General features: G+C 43.6%; 1 protein-coding gene across 2 annotated transcripts; it reads right to left on the bottom strand.

Moving 5' to 3' along the window:
* Window positions 1–1604: 1604 nt before the first annotated feature.
* E2F7 (E2F transcription factor 7) lies at window positions 1605–20477 on the bottom strand. 2 transcript variants are annotated; one of them, XM_068669127.1, is made up of 12 exons: window positions 20296–20477; window positions 18108–18383; window positions 15914–16082; window positions 13422–13703; window positions 12643–12801; window positions 11468–11605; window positions 10904–11098; window positions 10173–10257; window positions 8829–9369; window positions 7686–7956; window positions 6102–6520; window positions 1605–4834 (listed from the first exon to the last, which is right to left on the bottom strand). In XM_068669127.1, exons 1-12 carry the CDS (start codon window positions 20380–20382, stop codon window positions 4658–4660), a joined length of 2799 nt encoding a protein of 932 aa, XP_068525228.1. In that variant the 5' UTR covers window positions 20383–20477; the 3' UTR covers window positions 1605–4657. The 2 variants fall into 2 exon arrangements, with proteins under 2 accessions (XP_068525228.1, XP_068525229.1); XM_068669128.1 differs by lacking the exon at window positions 20296–20477 and adding an exon at window positions 19387–19505.
* Window positions 20478–26186: the final 5709 nt, after the last annotated feature.

Here is a 26186-nt window from a genome sequence, read left to right as displayed (position 1 = left end):
GAGCTGCTGAGTTTTCATTTTAGAAATGACTCTCGAGGAACTCAGCCAGTCATAACTCAGGCATCTTGAAGCCATTTCTTGGTGATGCAGGATGTTAACTCGCATCTCTTTAAATACAGAGGGAACGGGGCAGTGAGGGACTTGCTGAAATCAGCAGTGAAACTGCCACTGATTTTAACAGGCACAAATTTAGTTTTGGGTCAAGCTGTGTCTTGTGTGCATGGTGGAGGTTAAATTCCAACAGATTTAAAGGAAAGGATGCTGAACAGATACCACAGTGTTCACAAATATCAAAACCTGCAGAGCTCAGAAGGGCCCAGGTGCATGTGACACAGTACAGAGGACTATGATACCCAGTCCCTGTTCAGCTTTTTCATGTTGTGGACTTGACAGCAAGGCCACGGGTGAGTGTGGCCCTGTCTTCCCTCTGCCATGTGCCTACGCAAGCCTCTGCAGCCTGTAGGTCACAAACTTAACACAGCAGCCCTGCCCCCAGCCACCTCAGCTCATGCAGCCCCACGAGCTAAACTCATTTTTGTTTTTTTTAAAAGCAGTTTGTGGTCCATGAGCATGCACAAGCAGACCATGGCTTTCACCCATGGGACAATGGGCCTGCATCAGGGCCTGCCTTGCTCCTCAGTGCCTGAGGAGTGCCTGCAGTCAGGCAGGCATTGCTGCCATCCTGTGGAGACCTGGGGCCGAGGGATGGCCGTGGTGCCCTGGGCAGCCTCAAGGTGCTGGTGGTGGGGCAGGATCCCCAGAGGACAGTGCCCAGGCTCATGCCCCTACCCACAGCCCAGTGCCAGGCCCTCCTGCTCCTGGGAAACTCCCAGACACAGGAAAAAAGGGGTTCTGGTGGGACCAGGTGAATGATCGGCCACTTACATGTCAGGTCCTGTGTCTTCCCAGGTGTCCGCTGTACTGTCACCACTAGGAACAGTGCCCACCTTCATCACTGCTGAAAATCTTATATAGGGTGAGAAATAGATAACTACATTTCATTGTTTCTTCAGACAAGAAACTGAAGTCTGAACCAAAGCAAAGTTTACAGGTGTTTTCCCATGACAATGAGTTCAGGAGTGCCCTGGTATCACATCTACAACATGAACAATGCTTTTGCTAGACACCTCTGAGAAAACGCTTGCAAAAAAACTTCAACCTGCTGAGAAATGTGGCTTACTGCTGTTATTCCTGACCTTTACGTTGCATAGAAGCGAGGCTTTCATGCCAGAAGGCATGTGGGTGACAGGCCCCAGGCACACATTTAGACAACCTGTTACAGCTTCTGAATTACGATATCCTGGCACTGAAATCTCTCCCACATTATAGAAGCAGAGCTTGGGGTCAGTTTGCACAGTTTTGGGCCAGGGCCTTTCTCCTAGCCACCTCCAGGACTTTGGTAGTTAGTGTATATTGCACCGGTCCTTGTACTTGCAATAGCTTAAAGGGGATTCTTGTCTGTGCTAAGCATACAAGCTGAATGTAAACGCAGGTAGGGTTACTTATTTGCTGTTCAGATTCCACAGTAACTGCTAATTTGAATGCATGGTTGACAGACATTTATTTTAAAGGATGCTCTCCGTAATGACATCACAACCTCAGCCTTGTTTTTAGTTCCATTTTATTCTGTAAAAGTTTAATATTTTGCTAAAAGATAGTATGAAAAAATTCAACTCAGTGTGATTGGAGTAAAGCTATAGGCAAACAGCTAGAAAGATCGCAAGAGAGCAGGAAGAGCAGGACAGTTACAGGCAGCAATAAAATTAATATCTATATTAAACTAGCAGTGCAAAGATACAAACTGGAAGCAGCTTTACATTAAAAATACAGCTTTTTAAATACAGAAATAGCACCAATTTACAAAAGATAATCAGAAATGTAAACGTGGCAGGTAGATTCAAGTATAAGTTACACACTCACCCTCCTTAACAACTGTCTTGAAACCAAAAGGTTTTATAAACCCTGCAGAACATCATGGGCATGCACTTTTTGTCAGTGCAAATACAAATTCTGCTTTTCCAAAGCTACTTTGCTGGTGAATTGTTACTAGTTTAATTTACATTTTCAGCTTTCAGTGAAGGTAAAGATGGGAAATGTAAACTCATTCCCTCATGGCAACCCACCCTTCTGCCTTGCCAGTCTAGTACAGCAGCTCAGGTGCTGCAAGTAGCACTGCTCCCAACATCACCCAAAAGCTTCAGTCGTGCTGCTCCATCAACTCCTTTCAACCTACTCCAGTGAGAATTTTGCATTGACAAAAACAGAATATCATGTAAAATCCCCTTCTTCTCCCAAACCCAAATCAGCTTTCACAACAGCAATCCATCAAACAGCTTTGATTGTGAGGGAGTCAATCCTCAATTCCAGGCCTGCTGTATTTACAGAAACTCAGAAGTGGAAGCAGAAATTGGAAACTGAAGATACATTTTCAGCTCCTGCATTTTCAAGTATAGTTAGGTTAGTTATGACTCAGAGTAACATAACTGACACAAGGAGGCAATTTTTGTGATGATGCTTCAACTGGAGCAGAGAGTGAATACTTATGCCAAATCCTCCTCTCAGCTCCCAGCTGCCATTTCATTAAAAGTTTGCACCATACTAGAGGTGAAGAGAAAAAACAAAGTTTGGAGAATCGATATCCATCATGTCACCCAGAACCCCAGCAGCCTGTTTCCAGACAGAATGGCAACAAATGTATGTTAGCAGAAATGCAGTGGCACCACTGTGCCAGTTACACGTTTCTTTTTCAAAATGAAATTCATTTAAATTGGTGTATAGGAAGAAATAATTCAGAAGCAAAAATTGTAAACTTTCACAACTGTAGTGTAATAATAATAATAAGAAACAAAAACAAAAACTTAAAATTTAGCAGTCTGAATATTTCTCCTTACCACCCCTGAAGTTTCCTATGATAATTCTGCTGTACAGAGTTTCTTTCAATGAGGTCTAACCAGCTCTCCTTATAAGACTGTTATTGGTCTGTTCTAAGATAAGGCCACATTATTCAACTCCCGATTTCACTAAAATTATTTCTTAAATTCCATTTTAATAACATTTCATTATAAAAATAAAAGTCCTTACCAATTCTCCAGCCCCTCAAACCAGCCCTAGCCTCCCTTAACCAACCAAGTAGCACATCACACAGTGTATTTACCCTTGGAAAACCAGTACCATTCAATGCAAAGTTACTGCTCATCAGAGAAGAGCTGACAATGTTGGCCCTGTTTGCTGAAAACCTGGAGTAACATGATGTCAACAGCAACACTTTGTCTTCCAGAGGAAACTGCACAAATTTAATGGCATACTGCTACACCAGTGAAAACATACCAAAGCATAAGAGCATTAACTCTTATGTCCTATATTATTAATAGCACCATCCATTATGTGAGGACCCTGAATGTTAAGTGTTATACATGCCCTTTTCTTCCTCCTTATCTTCTCATAAGGAGGTTGGATAGTTTTCTCCCACTTCCAAAAATTTATGGCTCCCATTCATTTTCAGCTTCTTTTTATGGTTTAGATAGGTATGTGCCAAAAATGTAAGATCTCCCTTGTCTTCCAAGTATGCTCAAACACACTATTAACTAGTGACAAAATTCCCATAAGTGAACAGCTAGGCACTTCAGTCTATACCCCTTAAGGGTTTACTTAAAATCGACTTAAGTAGGCACTTAGGAGACTTAAGTAGACTCAGGTTAAACTGAACCTAATTGTGTGGTTAATGACTTACAAGTGTTCCTCAGTCATAAAGACTAGAACATATATTTAATGGTAGATGAAATCTTAGCACTGCCCTCCCAGTGGCTTGGCGTTCTCAAATTAATTTGTCCAACCGATTGAAGGAATCAGGTTCTGCATTCTTTATATCTACCTTGTACTTTTTGCTCAGATTAGGAGAAAGAAACCCAAGGAACACCGCAGTTCGTTAACATAACTATAAAAATGTTAACATTCACAGTTATTTTGGTCTTAATATTTTTCACATGTATACATTCAATCATGTTGTGTTATTATTAGGTTTTCCTAACCACAAGTGCTGGGCAAATTGTACAACAATCAACTGACATTCAAGTAATCCTACCCTGAGAAAATCTGTTATTCTGAAGCTCCCACTCTAACGTACAAAATAAATAGCAAGAGGCTGTACTGCGGAGGCAGGGTTTGACAGATTGGAACTAAGGACGCAGTTGCTCTTGCAACTGTAGAAGTTTATCAATTTCACCGCAGATTTACTCAGGGTAAGTAGAGTATATGTAAAAAAAAAAAAAAACGCTTACCCCAGATAAGTGCTAGACGTCTCACTTAAAACCATGAACAAAGAACCCATGGGGACTCCAAGGAAATCTGTTTGCATCTCCTCACAGCAACAGAGAGTTTTCCAAATTAAAACCACAAATACAATTTGATGCCCACAAGGCTGTGTGAAACACAGCATCTGAATTCAAATCAGTACTGAGGAACAATTAAGTAAAAAGGTTTTCGCTACCAAGGATGATTTGTGAAGAAGGTTAACAGAATTGGTGGGTGAAAAGATGATGGGGAAGCATGCCAAAAGGTATGACATTTTAACGTGTCCCTCTTGTCAGATAAGAGCTTGTTCTCTTGTAATGGATACAGTGTCCTAGGACAATCTGCCCACCCTTTGCAATGTCTGGGGTTAGTCATTGCTGCTACTAGAGATTTCTAGTCGCCTCTGCACAGAGCTGGCATTTCTGGTCTGGCTGCCTTCACCTTTTTTCCATGCACCAGGATCTCCAAGACTTCCAGGAGTTTTGAAAAATGTCTCATGACGCGCAGGACGAATGCTCTTGGGAGTGACAGGAGTTGACGAAGGCTATTTGTGAAACAAAACAAGAAGTAATTCAGTAATTATCAAAGCCTACATGCAAGCACGCAAACAGAAGCGAGCTTGTAGACATGCAACCCTGTACCCAGCTACTATAGGAAACCACGTCACACAATCTTTTCAGAAGCTCCACATGAAAGGCTATGGTCTTTGCCCCTGCTTTTTGTTCTGGGGTTGTCTGCCAGTACATCACTTCTGTGAAGCTGAAAGCCTCTATCTCATTTCCAACTTAAATGTATTCACAGCTAGTTCATACTCATTCATTCTTATGCCAATCTTGGCCTCTAGCTTAAATGGCTCTTTTTCCTCCTTATTGTTTTACTCACTTTTGTTATTTGCTAGCATCAAAACAGATCTAAAATTAATTTTCTAAACCCAGGCCACTTCTGTTTTAAGTGCCACTCTTCTGTTACCTTTAATGTTGGTATCTGTAATCAGATTGACTCCATTACAAACTTTTTGTAAACTCTAAACAAAATAAACATAAAATAACTGTCATAAAGCTTCCAAAACTTTGATTTGTCTCTGCATTAGAAAATAGGAAAACACATCACAGATCAAATTTAAGCTAAAGCAGTGCCAAAATGTCACTGCCAGTAGTTGTGAAGACCCAGGTAACAGCGTGACATGACTGCTTTATGTCATCACTGTACCTCAGTTAGTTGAGTCCTTCATTTTTGAATTTCTCATTTATTTACTTAAAAAGTCTATTACCACGGTAGATTTTTAAAACTGTCATTATAAAAATGATACAACAAACCCCACGAAAATTGGTGTTTTCCCCCAGTTCTGATCTGATGCTGGCATTAAGTTTCCATTCCTTGGTGAGCAGTGATTACAACTGTGGGTGAGGATCCCCAGCACACTACCACCTGGTTCTAGCCAGTTGACTCCTGAAATATGACAAACAATCCTCCTACAATGTGTTTCTTATAGCTCCTGCATAACACGCTTACAATGAGTCTCAAACTGGAAAAAATACTCACTCAGATCTCTGGGAAAACAACCAGCAACTCATTTTTTACCCCTATTTGTGCCAGACTTTTTTATCTTACAAAATTCTTGTAAATTTTTTTAAAACTCACTGCCCTCCAACCAGTACAGGTGGATGTGTACATCATGTGAAAGACACCACGTCCCAGCCTGCCAACCTGCTGCTCTGACACACAGGCACCAGCCTGCAGCGCGAGTTGCCTTCAGTGCCGGTGAGCTGGAGCTGCTGCTTCACTGTTATTCAACCACCTTTTGGTCTTACCTGCTGCAGTTTCAGGAGGGTCACTGGATGCCCCATGCACACAGGGGAGTCCAGTTTAACAGTACTGCAGGACCTGGCAAGCACAGGACTCAGGTGCACAGCGGGGTGAGCTGCTTGCTGGGGATCCACCGAGGGGGGAGCATTTGGAGTAACCATTGCCGTGGTGCCGATGAGAACGGGTGCCGTCGATGCCAGGCCAGACATGCTGATATTCATGGGGGCAGCAGCTGAGAAGGAGCCATCAGGAACTGGAGAAAGAGGGCTGGGGATCGCAGGAGAACAGACGAGAGGGAAGGAAGCTAAGGCTGCTGATGGCACCATGACACAGGGGATGCTCAGAGAAGGTAACTGGCCTGCAGCCAGCCCAATGGCACCGGGAGCTTGGTTTGGCGAGAAGAGTAAATTAAAATTGCTTAGTCCTAAACCAAAGAGAAACAGCAAGGCATTAGTACAGTTAACAAATATGGAATTAAGCTATTATAACTTCATCTAGAACAGGAAAGAAAGGTGAAAAAAGAAAGAAAGAGGCTGCTCAGGAAGAAAAAACTGGCTGTTCAGTCAACCCCCCTTTTCCTACCTACCTCCATGTCCCCCCCTGCTGCCTGTTCACCATCTCTGCATCTATTTGCTTTCTTCATATTAAGTACCAACTACACCCTTGCTATTTTCTGCTTCTAACTCGAGTTACAAGTAACACCTTGGCTAAAGAAACTCTTCACTAACAGGAATCACATTCTATGCTATACAAAAGTATATACACTGGGTTTTAACAAGAAAAAAATGCAAATGGAAAAATTCCACAAAGATATACCCCAAAGATGCTCATTTTCCTCAGAAAAGCTGAAATACTGTTTTGAATTATTTGACCTTCCAAAACTCCCAAGAGCAAGATTTTCTAACTGAGGTCTCTATTCTATAAACTTCTCCACATAAGTGAAGTCCCGCAGACCCCATTCTGTGACAAAGGAATCAAATAACAATGCAGTAATCATGAAAATCTGCCACACACGTATGCTGTTCCCACAGAATAGTCTTCCATGCCACACGAGCACAGTCACAAATAAGGATGGACATGAAATTCTGTGTTTTCAGTATTTTCAGCTACTTCCTTCCCATCCCCAATGTGTCCATGAACACTCTCAGTGCCTCAGTCTGTGTGGGATTATCCCTCCGATGCACATGACAAGAAAGTATGAAATTCACAGATGACCCCTTAGAGGAATGCTTTTGCACTATTCTGGCTGCCTTTCTGCCAAATCTAGTCTTCCAGCTGCCCCCAGTTTTGAATGCCAGATAGGCTTTTTTTCCCCCCATATAATTCAAGCATAGAAAATCCACATTATTTATCTCTAGTAATGTCTGGGTACCTCAAAAAAAAAAAAAAAAAAAGCCTGCACTTTCAGAGAAGCAACAGTTCATACGGAGTCAAGAGAATTCAGAGCTATTAAACTGCCACAGAAAAACCACTGACGCTTTTTGTGCCAACTATAGACTTACTGACCTATCTGTAGGTCTCCCTGTTTGAACAGCTAAGTGAACAGATAGAGAGGGCTGAGTACCTCTAGATCTCATGCCTGTCCTTACCAGCAGTAGGCTGAACATAAAGATACTGTGGCAGAAAAGGTTGATTGGCATTTTCTTTAGAGGGGTGCTCTTTTCCTGGAGAAGGTTCATCAGGGTCTTTATTCTTAGGCCGTTTTTCTTGCTCCTGAGAATGTAAAGGGCTCATAGACTTTTTGTCTTCAGTCTCTGGAGCAGCAGGACTTGAGGGGTCAAGATGAAAAGCTTCTAGATGTACAGCAGATGCACAGCTGCTCCCTGGGATAGAATCTGCCTTGTGCAACTCAGAAGGCTTCTAAGGAAAAATAGAGGTAATGAGGCATCCAAACTGAAATACAAAATGATGTCTCTCATACACCTTCCTCAGCTAAAGAATAAAATGCGTACTTGTGTACAAGAGCAGGGCAAAGCTGATTACCAAGTCACTGCATTAAAGATTTTGTCTGAGGGTTTCAAGAGCAATTTTAGTGATGCCTGACTCCTGTGCCCAGGGCTGCAGTTCACTTTCAGTACTTGGAGACAGTAGTTAAGAAGTACCTGAGGCTTGGGGATTCATTTCTTTCTATTGATAAGGAAAACCATCTGTTTCAGATGGCATATATTCAAGCAGTGATACAACCTTGAGCCTGATACCTGTTTTCAGTAGCTAGAAGAACTGAGACAGACACACTTCACCTTCACCACGATCTCCTCTCTCACCATTCTGCTGTGGGCAGCACCGGGTGAGAGAGGGATTCAGGATGGAGAGAGAGTAAGGGGAAAGGATTAGTCACGTTTTCTGTAGCTCAGTGGAGCAAGCAATGCTGCTGCTGTCTGGGAAAGCTGAAGCAAACAGGGGAAGATGAATAGTAATAGACACATTGATTTTGTCCCTTCTGCCAGCCTGAAGACAAGGATCAAGGCATTGATTCCCAAGAACAGCTGACCATCCTTTCAGCATGCAAAGCAATCACAATCCATTTTTCCCTCTGAGTGTGAAAATTTCTCCCAATTAATGCCTGTACTTGCTGACACAGCACCCATATAATTGTATTAACATGTGGGAAGTAGCACTTTTATCCATAACAAGAGCGGTGCAGTGAATTTTCACTTATAAACATGTTGTCTTGGGCAAAGTCTTTCCTCACTAACTGGAAGTGTAAGTGATAACATAATTAACTTCTTTACCTTAGGTACTACAAGCGAGAGAGGGCCATCACCCTGTTCCATGGTCTGCTTTTTAGCAGCTGGCTCTTCATCATCTACAGGCGCAGAGGGCGATGTGCACTCGTGGGAGCTGCGTTTCTGGCAGCCAGCTGGAGGGCCAGCACCCTGAGCTTCCATGGGTGAGGCCTTCTCCTCTGTGCTCCTGTTTCCTACGTCTCCTGCTGCAGGCAAGTTCTCCCTCAAGAGGTTTTCCTGAAGACCACCGCACAACATAAAAAGGGATGATGAGGGAAAACACAGGAAGGGCTGGCTGGGGAGCAGAGTAGGTTTTCCATTTTCTGTTTTGGAGGCTGCTGCAGCGGAGGGTTGTAGAGTTTGGTTGCTGACTCCATTTGGCAGCAAGACACCTGGCACATCTGCCTGAACCACAGGGAAAACTGCCTGAGGCAAAGGGTTAACACAAAAATCGGAGTCCCCAGGAACCGTAAGAAGGGAGAGAGGTGATGCTATACTTGGGTTCCTTGCTGAATTTAGTACCGTTTCTGTGGCACAAACTTTGGTCCTAAAACAAAGAAAAAAGAAAAAACATTTAGTATAAAAGTAAACCCATGTATTATCCTCAAAAGCAACTAGGTACATTCTTAAGAGTAAATGTGGAAAATTCACCAGAAAACTCCACTTATTTTACACCGTTTACAAGGAGTGTCTTTAAGTGTCTTTTTTAATTATTATTATATCAGGTTATACAGAAGCAGACTCCTCAGTTTCTTGGCAGAACAATAATGCTTTCAGTTGCACTTGACAGGAGAAGAAAAGGTCAAAAGGGAGATATGCCTGGCACACACAGATGAATTCAAATTAGCACAGGTATAGAGAAAACTAATATGACAAAGAAGTCTTCCATGGAATTGTGATTTGCTCAGCCTACCTAAATAATAGATCAAATGAGGCAGGAATGCCCTATATAAACACACCTGAGACAAAGAACAACTGCTGAAGCTAAAGGACAGTGGTACAAATACATCTAGGTATAAACTGGCCACAAATAAGTTCATGAAGAAAGCTTTTAATTATCAGAGCAATGAAGTTGTTTTATGGTTTGACAGAACAGCAAAGAAACAAATAAACAAACAAGTTTGAGGTACATCAGTTTATAAATTTGCTTCATTCTACATTAAGACTTTTCGCATGTTAGAATGACTCTCTTGAAAAACAAACAAACAAACACACAAACCATAGTGAGATGTATTAGAATTAAAACTGAAAATTCCTAGGGTCTCATTATCTTGGTGCCATTAATGGAATCTAACTAAACATGACAAGCACCAAGCTGTATCTAGACAGAAGTTTGTAAAACTGACTTACCTAGTATCTTCCTCTATTTTCTGCCTACAGACAGTTGCTAGATTTATCATTTTTGAGCAATACTCATCTGAATTCACAATGCAGGCTGAAAGAACAAAGGAGCACTCAGTTAGTAACAAGTAGGTTCACCAAGCATATTTTGATACCGGCCATATAAAATAACTGATCTAATTTTAATTCCCTGGTACATTTTTATAATATCCACTAATCACCTAGAGTCAGAACCTGCAAAGTACTCACAATTCTCAGTCCCACTGGAGGAGTGCTTGACATCATCATTTCCTTTAACAGGGAACTGTGAAAGGCCCTCTAATTGCTTTACCGTTTTTACGAGCTTTCCATTAGATAGTTATAGAAGATTACACTATGTTATGAAGCATAACGTAAAGCAAGCTTTTGTGTCTAAAGAATCCTTCTTTATCTATACCAAATTTCAACAGAAGAAACCACACAAAAGTTGCAGTTAGTGAAGAACGGAAATGTTTACCAGAAAATAAACTGCTCATTCAAGGCAGTGTCACCCAGATTCACCTCATCTAACTTTATGCACTTGCCTGGAAGATCCAGAACACAAGTCTCATCACCTGGGCAGCGGAACTATTGGCACCTCCCTAGGGTAATTCATATGTATTTTATTAGGCTGTTTCACCCAGAAGAGAGCCTTAAACTGGTGGGCCCACATTTGGGTAGATCCAGCGGGATGTAAGAAAACATGCTTCCTTAGTAGTTACCTTGCCTCTCCTGGCGTGGGCTGCTGGGCTCAGAACTGACCTTCCTTTTGGTCCCTTCACAAGGCTGCGTGCCGTTAAATGATGCGTGACGTGTAAACCTTTGCTTTCCAGTAGCACAGATCTGGTACGGGGCACAGGCGCCTCTCTGCTCCCCTGGCAGAGGATCAGATGTTCCATTACGCCCTCTTGGCTCATCTGAAAGAATACAGTTTTGTACAAGAGTCCCTCAAGGAACACAGATCACTATCTAGGCTTTTGCCACATTACCAAACTTTGCCATAAGTGGTAACCATTGCTCTACTGTTCTTACAATTATTCATAATTAGGTAAGGCAACGTAAGAATACCAGCAAGACGTTCAATATCATCGTATCATCGTTCAATATCCCTCAACAGCCTTCGAGCATTAAGTCCAACATGGGCAAATTTTGAGCTGGCAAGCAGTTAAAAACCACAGGGTGGACAACAAATGCCAGATCACTCTTCACACACAGAAAACAACCTTTTATAATTTGGAAGGGAATGTCAAATGAAAAAGAAAAGGGCTATAGGCTTCTAAATTTACCTATCTTTCCAGGGAATTCCACAGGCCCAATCCACTTGAAAGCCGGCTTGCGCCCCCGTTCCTCTGTGACGTGAACTTTCTTTATCAAGCACAAGCTGGTAAGAACATTGGCGATATCATACAGCCTTCGTACCTTTGCTAACAGGAAAGGACAGAAATATTACAGTCACACTTACAGTGCATACAGTACACATGTACGTAGTAATTTCATTCCAGAATATCACCACAGCTCTCACAGAGGAGGCGGTAAAATCAAATTGGGATGGACCTGAGCTACCTCCTATAAAGGCTGCCATGCCAGCTCCCACTTCCACCTGCTTGTCACTGCTTCTTATCTTAGCTGCTCATCCCGTTTAGCTAGTCAAGTTTAAGCCAGCCTACCTCATTTTGATGGAAACGGTAAGGGAGGGATTACAGGGGGGCATTACATCACCAGAAAAGGCAGCAGCCTCCATAAAGGGAAAAGACATGCACAGGGGCAAGAGGCTCATGGATGCGCACAGCTGATCACAAGAGGACTTGTATTTACAGTCTTAAAAGTGAAAAACTCTTAGAAAAAGCTGTGACTCCGATAAATAACATGTTTGAGCTTCATAAGGTACCCAAATCCATTATTTAGTCTAAGTCCTTACATCCCTCAGGCATCTGGGGTAGAATTCTAAAACTTAAGTGCTAGTACTTTATTTTTACAAGTTCAAAATTATTTATTAATGCTGAATTTTTCCAAGTTATCCAAGGGATCTAAGCACCAGATCCCATTGAGAACAAACTGTGCTATCCAGCTATGAAAGATTTCCAGAGTGAGAAGTAACACATCTGCAGAGGAAACATCAATTCCATTAAAGAATGCATTTCATTTCAGTAAGTTCTGAAACATCATTCAGAAAGAAAAAGGAAGCACGGATAAAGTATATAAAAAAAAATAAATCAAGTCAGAGACCTGATTTGTCTTCATTCTAATTATCCCCAAGCTAAAACTTGGAGATAATTGTCAAATTGACTCTCCCTCCCTTCCCCCAGTATCTATTTACAGTATCTAGCATTTCTGGTTAAGAGACCAAGCCCACATTTCAGCAAAGATCCCAGACCCGCTCTTGCTGCTGTCTACTGGTGTCAGTTCAATGCCCCCATTTTCTTTTCTCACTGACTGATTTGTATCTTAAAAGCCAGCTTACTTTTGAATTTGCTGTGGTCCACTGTATCCTGGGTTTCTTCAATCAATATCTTTGCTGCAATGTCCAGAGTGACTATCTTGGTCTTGGAGACAAGGAACAGCATGACAAACTTTTGGCTCATTATCCGCAACGACTTGTCCTTTCTGCTGTTCGCAGATGCTGCGTTACAAACAACAGCCAAGCCTCTTAGCATATATCATCCAACACAGACAGAAAACTAGTAAGTAGGTTTCTCACACATAAAAGGACTACAGCATTTTCTTGTTGGGAAGCAGAAAGCTTTTGAAAGGCAGCAAATAACCGAGTAAGGTAGACCGAAGTCTCCGCTCAAAAGACTGTAAAAATTAGAGGTTACAGAGAAACAGCCTTGACAAAGTCTGACTCCAAAGCTAATTCTGTTATGTTACAGTGTCACTACAGTTTTGTAGCTTCAGTGGACTTAAATGCTATAAATTATACGGGCAGCACGTAAATAGTAGGGAACATGTCACCTTCAGTCACGACAAAGCATTTAGTGCCAGGTATGGGCAGGGAAGAACTGGAGCATCTGGCAGAAGTTCCTGCCAGTCCAGAGGAGACAAAGAAAATCTGTCCTGACTCCACTGCTAGGCATATGACAGCCAGTTCTGTGACCTCTACAGTGATTTCAGCACCGTTTTGCAAACTGTCTATTTTTTTTTACTATCTAATTTAAAAGCAAAGCAAGGGAGAATGTCACCCAGTGAACTGGAGAAAGAGACCCGTGCCTATATAGCACATCACACACATTATTATCTTACCAGAGGTGCAATCTGGTTCTGAAAAGTCAAGTAACGGTCTGTCTTGAGAATCGGGAACAGTTTCCTTTTTCCGCTCTCCAAGCTTATACTCGAAGTCCTGCTCCTTGTGCTGGAAGGTCATTAGCTCTCCATACTGCAGCTCTCCTGCCTCCTGAAGCGTTTTCAGAGTTTGACTGAGGTTGTGCCGGCCGTGCCAGCAGTACTGGTTCTTGGCCACGCGGCTGACCAGGTGCAAGGACTCCAGGACGTTCACTATGTCATAAATTCGTCTCCGCTCAACTCCTGTTGGAAGTGAGAAAAATAAAAGACATCGATGCTTGCCCAGTTTAACATGCTCTTTAGCAGCAGCTGAACACAGGCTGTTCAATGTACACTCATAACGTGTCTTTCAGTGTTTTCCTGGACACATTAAATTAAATCCATCCCAATCTGCATGATTAAAGCTGACTTATGTATGACTAACCCCATGGTGTGATGTGCTCTACCACTTAGCTGCTAGCCCCGCCGTGACTTCGGCTTACAACATCTGTGCTGTGTTCAGAACCCAGCTGCAGTTTGCTCAGCCTCACTCACATCTATTCACACTGCCCTCAGATTTTCAGGGCACTCTGGCCCTTCTTTCCAGAGCTCAGGCATGTACCTGTCTCCAAACGTGCACAGAAGTGAGGGCAGGAAAGGCGCTGAGCCTGGCACCAACACAGGGCAGATAAAAAAAATCTTACTCCTGCAGCAGAAACAAGCCCTCAGTGCCACCTAGGTCTGGGAATATTGACGAAATATGGCCAGCTAGGGTTCAGCCTGACCAGTATGAGCAAGGCTGGGGGTTGAACAGGAACAGGCTAACTGCTCAATGTCCCGGGTACTTCTTTCCAGCTCTGTTTGAAGCACGGCTATGTTTCCTAACACACTAACCTGTGTTACATATGACAAAATATGCTAGTATCAGCATCTACACCTGAAATCCCATCACTATTAACATCAGTTGAGCAGAACAAGCGCTGGCCAAGTTGGAAAGTTTTGAAAGACTTCCCTGCAGAAGGCAAGGCCTTGATGCATCTGTTTAACCAGCTGGGGAATATGGATAACACTTACCAGCTTCAAATGCACATTAGGATAAACAATGCATGAGTGTTTCCAAGTGCACAGAGATTTCAGAGTGAAAAGATACTCCATAAAAACACTGCTACACATATTCTGGTGTCCATCAGACACCAGCAGCACAGTCCTCTTCGTGGCCTTACCACAGCCAGCTTTCCAGTGAACACAGACCTACGCAGTTGCAGCAGCACCATCAGCAGTGAATGACTCTGTGGTCGCTGAAGCAAGTGGATGCACACAAGCAAGGAAGTGAAAATCAAATCGAGAAGAACAAAAAAAAGAAATCCCTTTCTTGGAGGTAAGATCCTCAGTACTAAGCTTTAAAGCAAGACTTCTATTCTTTAGGAAAGCAAGGTAATGCCACTCCCAACACAGGACAATGCACTACACATGGTTAGCTACACAAGGATGGGGTACTAGTATACACGCAAACATACAAAGGAATAACAGCCCCACTTAACAAAAAAATATTACTTTTTAAAGGAATTGTTCAACGATTTACTTGATCTGAATCCTCTTCTATTTTCACTTCCCATTACCAAAGCACGGGAATGGACTTTCTCACCAGAGTTTCAGAGAACATTACACTTCTGTTCTCCTTCTTCCCCAAAAGGACACATTTCATCTTTGTTCATTCTTTTCTGTTACATAACGTTCTAAATATAAATGTTTATTTAGTTTAAGTCCAATTCCATAAAGCCCTTCCTCTCCATGGACCTGGATCCTTTTGTTAGTGCTGTGATCTGAGTCCTCTCTCTCAGGTTTTATTACTTCTCTCAGATAGTTTAAAAAAAAATAAAAAGACCAAAGTTGACAACAGAGCCAACAAATAGGTTCATACATTCTCACCACCTGAACACATTTTCTCCTACTTTTTCAGAACTCCTTGTAGCCTCCCTTCACAAGATAGCATTTCAAACTAAGATAACCTTAATGAACCATGAGATCACGGAAGATATAATGTCAGGCGTATTACTAATTCATGAAGTAAACCCAGCTCATTTCCTATACCTACTAGATGGCAATTGTTTCCCTCAATGTTCCATTTTGACGTAATTTGTTGCTTTAGTCCTCCCTTAGGAGAGCTTGTAACTCATAACTCTTTTAGTCTTCAGCAAATTGAAAAAATTAAGAAAGCAGCAGCGTTGGTAGACAGCTGAAGGATTTATCTGTTTAGTAGAAAGCACTGTCAGAAAGCAGATTTCAAAATGGTAGCATTATCAAGACAGACATTAGCCATTATTATACATTTCTAGCTCTTGATTAGCATAATTGGAAGATCCTCCAGACCCAAGGAAAGGCAAACTTTGAAACACACTTGGTAATGGAATTGATGTTTTGAAGGCCATTTTATGGGGTTATCCCAGGTGATCAGTTTTTGCAGTTATACATACCAAGAATTGAAGCCACTTCATCCAGAGAAATAGTAGTTTTTTCTGTTGACAATGGGTAACTTGGATAGCGAGCTAGAAACTTTTGGCACAAGAGTCCTAAGCTTTTCTGTTTTCTGCTGGGCCTCTGCTTTTCAAATTCATCAACCGTGCTGTCATCTACTATATCATACTGTAAAAAAAAAAAAAAAAGTTAACCCTTCAGTACAGAGCTTTAGAGGCAAGGCATAGCCAAGTAAGGTGTATTCCAGATGACATCAATATTCAAGCTCAGACTTTCTAATAAGGAAAACAACACGGTCTTCTTCCAGGCACTTGGGTGACACACACTTTTGCTTGCAAGCTCTTTTTAATCCAGTGTCCAACACATGAGACCTCTATTGAAAAACTCTTACCTGCAAGCTTACGGAATAATGGTTATGCATAAGGAAACAAACCAGTAAGACTAAACACCCACACTGGTAGATGGATAGATCCTACTTGAAGGAGAATTTCTTTTTGAGACAGGAGGAGGAATTTTCCTCAAAAACCTCTTGATCTGATAAATCAGAAAATATAAAAACCATCAGAGTTCCTGCAGAACCACTTTCAAGGGAGTTTACTGCCCTTCACAGTGGCCCTCTAACTTTAAGGAACTGGGCTGGCTGGGATAGGGAGGGGACAGTGGCTACAAAAGGCACCACCCAGCCTCTGAACATCAAACTTTGTCAAGCTGTTTAACATAAGGCTGGTCTGAAGACGGTCTTTCAGCCCCTGCAGGAGAAAAAACAAAACAAAAAAAATGATACGATGGCAAAAATGTGTGAAGAGGTATGTCTATGACACAAGCTGAAGAACACAAGGTGACAGACGATGTTTTTGCACTGGCAATTTTTGGACTTTAATTCTATGTCAAAAAAGGGAAAAAATCTGTCTGGCAAAGAGAAGTTGAGAGTAGTGACAGCTGTTCTAGCCCATATTTCCATGCTTACAAGGTCTTAGTTGTCCTTTGCTGATTAAGTGACTTTATTGCTCTGATTGAATTCTTTGAGTTTTCTATGGTATAGAATTAGCAGTATTCCTTATGTGCTTTAATGGTTATACACTTTTACAGCAACACTTCCACATCTCTTCTAAGTTACTGTTTATGTTCAGAAACTTATTAATTGTAGGTTTTATTATCTAGAAAACATGGGAACTCTTTATAGTAGCCACCCTGAAAATGCTGCCTGACCTCCGTGGGCACTTCTGTTTTAACTGGCTTGGATCAGTAATATGATTAACTTTTAACATCAACTATTTCTACTTATTTGAAGCTGTGTCAGGAATCATCTTCAGAGAATTGTTTGCTGCTCTGTGACTTACCTAAATTGGAGAGATCTCCAGACTATATTCACCATAGACGCTGTAAAATCTGTATTTATAGCATGACCTGTACCTATCAAATGATGTTTCTCAGAAAGAGCACCCCAGAACTATCTTCCTCTCACTGAAATACCCAGTGAAGGATATTTTGTAAGAAGTTATTCAGGATATGAAAGTCGTTGAGGGGAAAAAAAAATGATGGAAGAAAACTAATGACCCTTATCATCACCCAACATCACCTCCATGGATGCACTTCCTCAAGCAAGGACAGAGATCAGCCCCACCACTACTTGAGTCCTGGCATGTACAAATCTTCCTAAGAGTTGTCCGTAACTGTTAGTTTGGGGCTGGAGTAAAAATATGGGAAGTGACTTTAACAGACCAGTCTGCTGGGACTTGTCCACTATTGTGAATAAGGCATAAGACTGCAAAAGCATTTTGAAAAATATGCCTGCACCAGAGTCTGATTGCTTTTGGAAATGGTAGTAGAGTAGACAAGCACGGTGTCTGTTTAAAAGTGGTGTGGCAATTTTCTTTCTAATTTTTTTTTTTAAATAGCTTCAGGAGCTGTGCTGTTTCCCCACCTGAAGCTCTGCTTCCTTCACTGTCCTCTCAGATCAATTCATCGTCAGGCTCTTGAGTGGTCTCAAGTCAATTACCACCAAGACAGCCACTTTTCATCTTTGAAGTTCATACTGGTCAGCTAGTGTTGTATAAGCATCTGCCTTTGGGAATGATTTAAAATACAGCAATTTCCTACACGGAGCAAAGGACCACTTGCAAGAAAAACGAGGCAGAATCAAAGGACGGTCAGAGCTGCAACTGAACATAAGGTAACTGTTCTGAGTCTCACCTGTAATGAATCAGATATGTCGTTTTGCTCACTGTTTTCTATAGGTCTGAAGAGCTCTTTCTTCTTTTCCCTGTCCCTCATGTCGGGGCTAGCAGCACTAACAAGCATCTTCAGGTTAGCAGTGGGGGTCCAGGGGTCAGGCTGAGGTCTGTCAATGAGCTTAACAGGTGTAATTGGATTTCTTTCCGGGGTGCAGCCTTTCTGCTTTGATAAATCAACTGGTTCATTCTTAATGGGAGTCTTTGGGGCCATCCTGGATCGATCAAATATGTTTTCCTATTAAAAACAAAATGTTGTTTAGGCACAACAGGAAAGAAAACAGTCCAACAATCAATTTCATTTGCTCTTACAGAGGTAATCTTAGTGACTCATGCCTTGGCACTCAGAGCTATATTTAGCACAGTTCTTCTGCCTTTATCAGAAGCAGTGAAATAGTCTATATGCTCATGTACTTGGAGACGGTGTGTATGAGATACTGCTGTGAATTACAGAAGCTGAGGTCAATCAGTCAAACTTTTAAATTCTGACTGTTATTACAAGACAGCACTGCCTGAGAATATAAATCACCAAACTGGATTAAAGCTGGAAGAACACTTTGGTCACGTCACGCTTGGCAAGAAGACACCGTGTTCTGCTTGAGAAGTCCCCAGTGAAAAGCCATGCTGGGAATAGAGCTTGGACCATCACAAGACATCAAGCTAAAATGAAGTTAACTTCCTGCGTAAACGAAGCAAGCTTTGTGTCTGCACTATCTGCTGCTCAAAACAACGAAGGAAAATCTCCATAACAGTATTCTTTGACTACAGCTAGGACTGGGAGGAAAATCTTAATTCATAAGCTGATTTTTATCATTCCTTGAATGAAGTTCAACTCCCTCCAGTCTCTAGCTGCAGTCCAACTTTTTTCACCTTTGGGTCTAACAGGAAGGCAGTCATTTCACCCCCCCTTCTTGCTGCAAGAACTCCCACTTTGACCAACAACTAATCTAAAGGAACTAATTCAGGAAAGCATCAGTGGTATCCTGTAGCTGAGAGATCAGTTTTTGAGCAACAGGAGATCCTACTTCACTCTAGCCTGTTAGTGCAAACAGTTCATGAAATCTAAAGGGCCGAAGAAGACAGAAGGACATGCTGGTTTTCTTTGCAGGATGCAGGAAGTATGCTGGAGCTGGCACAGCGCAGGACTTCCAGAAGTGTCCACGCAGAAAGCAGCACATCTCCTTTTTGCCCTGGGAGCACATCCAGCTCTTACAGTCCCGTTATTGCTTACTTCTACTTACCACCCTACGAACAGGACACTTGTTCTGAGTTGAGCTTTAAAAGTCTAACAAGCTAACTTTGAGGGTGGGTACTGTCACTGCTCTATTTTGTACTGCAGCAGATCCAATTCTGAAATGGAATATTGCCTGAAATAGATACATTAAGTTACTGTAAGTAAGCTTGCTGTAAGAACTTCCCCGTGTTTTGCTGTTTATTTGGAACAATTCAGCTACCACCAGCGGATACAGACATCCCAACAGGTGATTCCACCTCTCATTTGATCAGGTGCAGCCTAGCTGGAAAGCAGAGGAGTTTTAGCAGGAACTGCGGCTGGCTTTCACTAGCAGCAGCCTGGCAGCGCTCAAACTGGGCACCAACTTGATTTCCAAAAGCATCTTGTTCTGAGCCCTGGCATAATTTCTGCATACGCTCACCTACGAATAACCCAGAGGGATGTAACAAGCACCTTCTTTTACAATGAGCAGCAGCCAGCTGTATGGTGCTACGCTGCGACAAATAGGGGTCAATTCGGAGGCCACGGTACCCCTTGGGATACCATGGGTATCCTTGGGATCCCATAGTGTTGGCATGCGATTTATCCTTGCAATTACACACTGGGCAGAGGAGAAACCACACTTACCCTGCAGTGGAGATGAGCCGCCTTTCCCCCAACTTCTGGTCCCTGGGCTGCTTTTTGGGGGCTGCAGGGGGCTCAGCCCTGCAGCCCCCACCCCACACTCCCCCCTCCGCGCGGGGAGCGCACGAAGAAGCGGCGGGGAGCGCGGGAGCTGCTGCCGCCCGCTACCAGCCTCCCGCACCGCGTCCCCCAGCCCGGCGAGCGGCACCTTCCCCTCTCCCCCCTCCTGGCTCCCCCGGGGGGCACCTTCCCCCCCACCCCCCCTCCATCCCCAGCAGGGCTCCCCGCTCACCTTCTGCGCCTCCTCGGGCTCCGCGCGGCCCCTCCTGCCCTGCCGGCCGGCCGGCAGCTCCCGCAGGCTGAGGCCGCCGGGCTCCATGGGCGCGGAGCGGAGCCGTGCCCGGAGCCGTGCCCGCGGTGCCGCCCGCCCGCCGCTCCCGCCAGGCGCCCCGGCCCCGCGCTGGCGCCCTCCAGCCCGGCTCGTACGATCCGGCCAATCAGGCGCGGCCCGCCGGGGAGCCCCGGCCGCGCCAACGGCCAATCAGCGCGCGGGCGGGCGGCGCGCGCCAGCGCGGGACGAGGCTCCCGCCCGCGCCGCGCCTCTGCTGCGCGCGGGAGCCGCCGGCTCCAACCCCCCCCCCCCCTCCTCCCTCCTGCACCCCCCCCCCCCCCCGCTCCCGCGCGGAGCCTCCCGACCGGCACCGCCTGTCCCGACACGTCCCGACACGGCACGGCCCGGGCGGCGGGAGCGAGGGCGGGATGCTGCCTGGGAGCCCGGCTCGCAGCTCACCCCCCTGCCCCGTCCTTGCCCTGCTGGCCGCGGGAAGGGCTCCGGGTGGTTTGGGAGATGGTCACCGGTGGGGTTTTGGGGGGCACAAAAAATGTGTTTTTTTTTTAACATGAGAATATAAAGCTTAGGTTGGAGTTGTGAGGTTTAATGTACACGCACACAGCCTGTTGTTAATTTCTGCCCAGCAGCAAGTTCCAGGACACCGCAGCTCATCAAATGAATGAAACACAAACTCCCAGAGAACCTCTTCTAAACTACAAATTTATAAAAAGATCCCTCATTTAGAGGAAAATGAATTCCCCCGATGCGAAATGCACCCCCTTGGCACGTATTTGTGGCCGCAGCACTTGGTACGCACAAGCGAGCCGCTGCTGCCCTCATGCCCAAGGATTCATCAGAGCTGCGGGGCCCCAAAAGCCAGAGCTGCCCCAATGTGGCAGGCGGGTGTTGCTGGGACAGGCAGGGGAAGGCCATGGCACCAGCCAGAGCCCACCGGTGTGCCCAGCCCTGGCAGCACAGAGCTGGCGTCCATCCCTCTGCTTGAGCGCAAATGGCTTTGGGAAGCCCAAAGCCCAGCGACCGTGCAGGGTTGGCTGGTCTGGCTGCGTTCACAGCCCTTGTTATTTAATTTTGCAGTTATTTAAGACCTTAGGAAGGCACTTGCTGAAATGCTGTACCGTGTTTCTGTAGCGGGTCAGCATCAGTGACGGGCTGTGCGGGCAGCGCGCCTTGAGGTGTGCCCGGCCTGCAGCGCTGCGGCACGGAGCAGGGGCCTCCCGTCGGCACTCGTCACCAGGTTTCTGCCTGAGATTCAGGATGTCTCTGAATATAGGCTGCTAAGGCTCTCTGCAAGTCTTTACAGTGATTTAGGCATGGAAATTGGTGGGCCGGGTGCCCACCCTGCCGCTCTCTCCCTGGCAGAGTAGGGAGGAGGATGGAGGCAAAGACACAGGGAGACCCCTCGCCAGCGACCGTCATGGGCAAAACACACAAGAGCTGGGGAAGATTAATGTTATTTATTGCCAGTTACTAACAGAGCAGGGCCAGGAGAACTAAAAGCGAACTAAAGCCACATTCCCCCGCCCCACCTTCTTCCCAGGTTCAACTTCAGTCTAATTACTTCTTCAGTGAAATAAACACCCAAATGTCCCCTGTCAGTAAAATGCAAACCTTAGCTGGTTAACACATGAGTTAGAACAAAGCTATGACACTACATTTCCTTTTCTGCCTCTAGCAGCTGTAAGAAGCTCGCTGGTTATCAGATAAGATTAATTATTGCAGCTGTACACACATACATCATGCTCCAAGATGATTTGAAATCTATCTCTATATCTGATATGCACAGAACATGTAATAGACCTGGCAGGACTGAGTTAAAAATGAGACTCCTAAATTTAAGTAGAAGTACCTGTCTGTAATGCTCTGCTTACATAACTTTGTGACAGGACCAAGAAAACCTGCCTGTTAATTTACAATTTTGTACAAATGATACATGGACAAATATTTGCGCTTTTTCTATGCAACATGAATATTATTAAGAAGTAGCACTCCTATTAATTTCATTCAGTTTCTTTCCAGACCTGAAAAATGCAGGATTTTATGCAAGGTGCAATTGGAGGTGCCAGTTCTTGGTGAGGGAAATCCAATGCCCTCGGTGGAAGAGTTGGATAAAAACAAATCCTGTCAGTGTATCTAACAGAACTTTTCTATCACAGAATAGCAAATGGTTCTGAGGACATCAGCGGGGGAGCTGCCAGCCTGCAGTGACCTCTGGCCACCTTGGATCCAGCTGTCCCTTGGGCTGGGCATGGGCAACCACCGTGGTCGCTTGATGTTCAAAAGCAGCCAGGAGAGGTTGCATTAGAAGTGATCCTGTGAACATTGGTGTCCGTAGCCATCACTGAAGTACAGAAACATAGCTGGGAGTGGCACCTGAACACGTCAAGGCCCTTCTCGCACCATGCTATGGTGTTTTGTGCTTTTGAAGTTTGCATTCCCAGCAACACAGAGCCCCAGCTCTGACAGGAGGGGCAGATTAGTTTGGGGATTATATCTAAGGTCCATCTTTTACATACTTCAGTGATATCCCTTTAAATGGATCAGCCATTCTTGACATTTAGGGAAAGAAGTAAGGTCATCAATTTATAAAATTATTTTCCTGTCCAGTGCTGATTGGTCAGACATTGGGTCAGGCTGCCCACAGAAGTGATGGAGTCCCCATCTCTGGAAATATTTGAGAGAGGTGTGGATGTGGCACTAGGGAACATGGATTATTTAGTGATGGGACTGGGTAGGTCATGTTGGTGGTTGGACTTAACGATCTTGAAGGTCTTTTCCAACCCAGATGGTTCTGTGACCTTGAGCAACTCCCATTGCCTAATTGAGGTGCAGCCTTGTTGAGGGTTGTGATGGCCATTCACAGGAGGTAGCAACTATCTGCCTAGTGGATAGTGTACGAAGGCACTCCAGCGGCTCTGAGAAATCCCTTCTGGGAGCTGGACAGCTGGCGAGGCCAGGCCTTGGTCCTTTTATGTGTCTGATCCCAAGTAACCTGCCAAAGGTCACATAAGGAACCAGGTAGCTCGCTGAGTTGCGTCTCTTTAATCAGTCTTGCACCTGAAAATCACTTCCAGCTACTGCTTTTAGAGAAAGATGAGTATTTCACAAAGGTAGCATTACACCTCCAGCAATTACTGGATACTGAAATTAAATTGCTATTAATGGTCAACTCTTTGTACAATTACAATTTCATTACTCGACTCTGAATGAAATATAGTTTGCTTCACATCCCATGACATAAACCTTCTTTACTAGGGTTTCAGGTAGATGACTTCTCAGCAAAAAGAAGTGAACAAGGAATCAGTGTTTAATTGTTTAACTAAGAACTAGTGTGTAATGCAAAACAGTTTTAATAATTATTAAAACAATTACTGGAGCATTCCATGGTGGCACCAGAAAGACACAGTGATGGTTGAAGCCTTGTCTCCCTGGGCAGGGTGTAGCATCTTTACTCTGTGCAGCCCTTGATCTAAAAGATCAGGGGCTATGGTTATGTTTCAGCTGGTTTCTAAATCACGGAGTGCAACCCTTTCCTCTGTCTTGCCACATTACCTTTAGTGAAAAGTGCCTCTGTACCTCTGCTTAGCTCTAGACTGACCCTAAGATGACTGAGGAGCTTCGAGTATAGGAGGCTATTTAGATGTGAGACCACACATCTCCCACACAGCTGCAGTCATCACTGAGTAAATTCTAGAGTTGTTTGTTTCTTCTTTGGAATATCAATAACATACCAATACACAACCATTTCTGCCTAAAATTCACAGAAGAAGATTTGTTGTACCATAAAGCTGTCAGTAGTTTAACTCGAAGAAGGATGCACTGTGTGCTGTAAATATTCAAAACTGCTCTCTAGTGATCATTTGCTACTATTTCATTGTACAAAATGGCTCGGCAGTGCTAGTTTCCTCCATGGACCTGCCACCTGAAAGTTTGGCTTTTTGAATTAGCAGTGGAAGAGAATGCCAAGTATCTTCTTATGGATGAATGGTTTTCCTCCTGATTTCAGGCCAAAACCAGGATGACGGTCCCCCTTCAATCACTTTAAAATTTCTCTTGAGACCAAACATGGAAAATATGGGTTTGAAAAACAGGTTCTTACCTGAAAATTATGATCATAAATGTTATAACAGAAGTCCCAGTATGACCCTATTGATGTAATTCTGTAAGAACATTTGCAGTCAGTGGTGCAATCTATCCACAAAATATCCGCTGATGGAGGAGCAAATCAAGAGATGGACAGGCAGGAAGGAAAAAGAAAGACCTGTACTTAGTTTTCTAGCACAGTACTCCTGGAAAAGACTGCCATGCACACTCCTGGCTCATTTCATTACCCTGCCCTGTATGCTTTGATCTTATATGATTGTCCCTGGATTATACATCCAGAGGGACCATTAGATCATCTGGTCTGACCTCCTGGGTGTTGCAGGCTATTAAATTTCATTCATTACCCTTGTATTGATCCTAAGGACTTCTGCTTGGCTAAAGCTTGTGTTCCAGAGAAGCCTGTGGTATTGATCTGAAGAAAACAAAAGACTGTGAATTCATCATTTCCACTATTACTTGTTTAAATATTATCTCATTCTCCCTATCATTTTTTCTTCCTTCTTATTACTAATTGGATTTCATCTGGTTTCAGTTTCAAGCCATCGGTCCCTGTTAGGATTTTCTACCCCAAACTGCAGGACCTTTAAGTACTGCATTTTTCCTGTAAATACTGCAAACATAAGCAAGTCACCTCTTACTCATATTAACAAGCTCAGAATAAGAGCTTTAATTTCTTACTAAAAGCCATTTTCCAATGCTCTCAAATGACTTCTGTTTTTGTTTGTTTGTTTGTTTTGTGTTCAACTTCTCCAATTTTCCTACACATGTTTTAAAAATACAGATATCCAGGCTTTATATTATGTTACTGTACTGGTCTCGTCAAAATTTTATACAGGTGTAAAATCATTGCCCACTCCTGATCTGCATTCCTGTAGAAAACTGCATGCAGGAAGGTTCTCCTTCAGCAGAAGACAATTTAAATCGTATATAGAGCTTTGTAATTTTCTTCTATTTGGGGGTTCTTAATTTTTCACAAAGCATATTGTCACACAAAATGTATATATCAATCAAAGTATATATTTTGATTTCTTCAGCTGACCATCCTTTGAAGGTCTTGGACTTGATAAATTCAGCGTTTCAGCTGGGATGAAAAAAAAGACCTCTGCCCCTTGCTTCTGATGCAGAGATTGCACTAGCCCTGCTTATACCGGCACTGCAGCAGGAGCTCATTAATAATTGATTGTCGCCTATGGTCTCTCAATCTTTTGCAGTCAGCGCTCTGTAGCCCCCTAGCTATTCAAAGGGACCTGCATTCCTCTTATTAAATGAATAACTTGAGTATGTACAGAGGTTTTTCATTTGCAAAGGGCTCTTCTCATCAAACCATCCGTATTCCTGTATGACCGCTCTTCTCATCTGCAAATTTTATCAGTTTTTAATTTTTGTCTGGAAATTTTGCACCTGGTGGAAAGATAGCAGACTTGGCTGTTTGTTTTCAATGTGTCTTCAAAGCTTACTGCTTTGGTAAGCTACCACGCATCAGTGAAACTGTCACTGGACTCACTGCCCATCAACCTGATAGAGAAAGGAGAGCAGTTCCCACCGGTCCCTCATATTCCACATGTGCTATGTTTAAAGAAAACTGTCTGGTGCCAGCCCCTAAGGGCACAGATACCAAAACAGATAAAGAAAATCACTTCTGATTATGCAAAATCAGGGAAAATCTCATCTACCAGCAGGACTAAGGAAGCTCTTGGATACTTACAAAGAATTGATCAGATCCAAACTTG

Source organism: Anas acuta, chromosome 1, assembly GCF_963932015.1.
Source record: "Anas acuta chromosome 1, bAnaAcu1.1, whole genome shotgun sequence".
Lineage (NCBI taxonomy): Eukaryota > Metazoa > Chordata > Aves > Anseriformes > Anatidae > Anas > Anas acuta.
The sequence above is the reverse complement of the archived record's forward strand: the minus strand, read 5'-3'. Positions and strand labels throughout refer to the sequence as shown.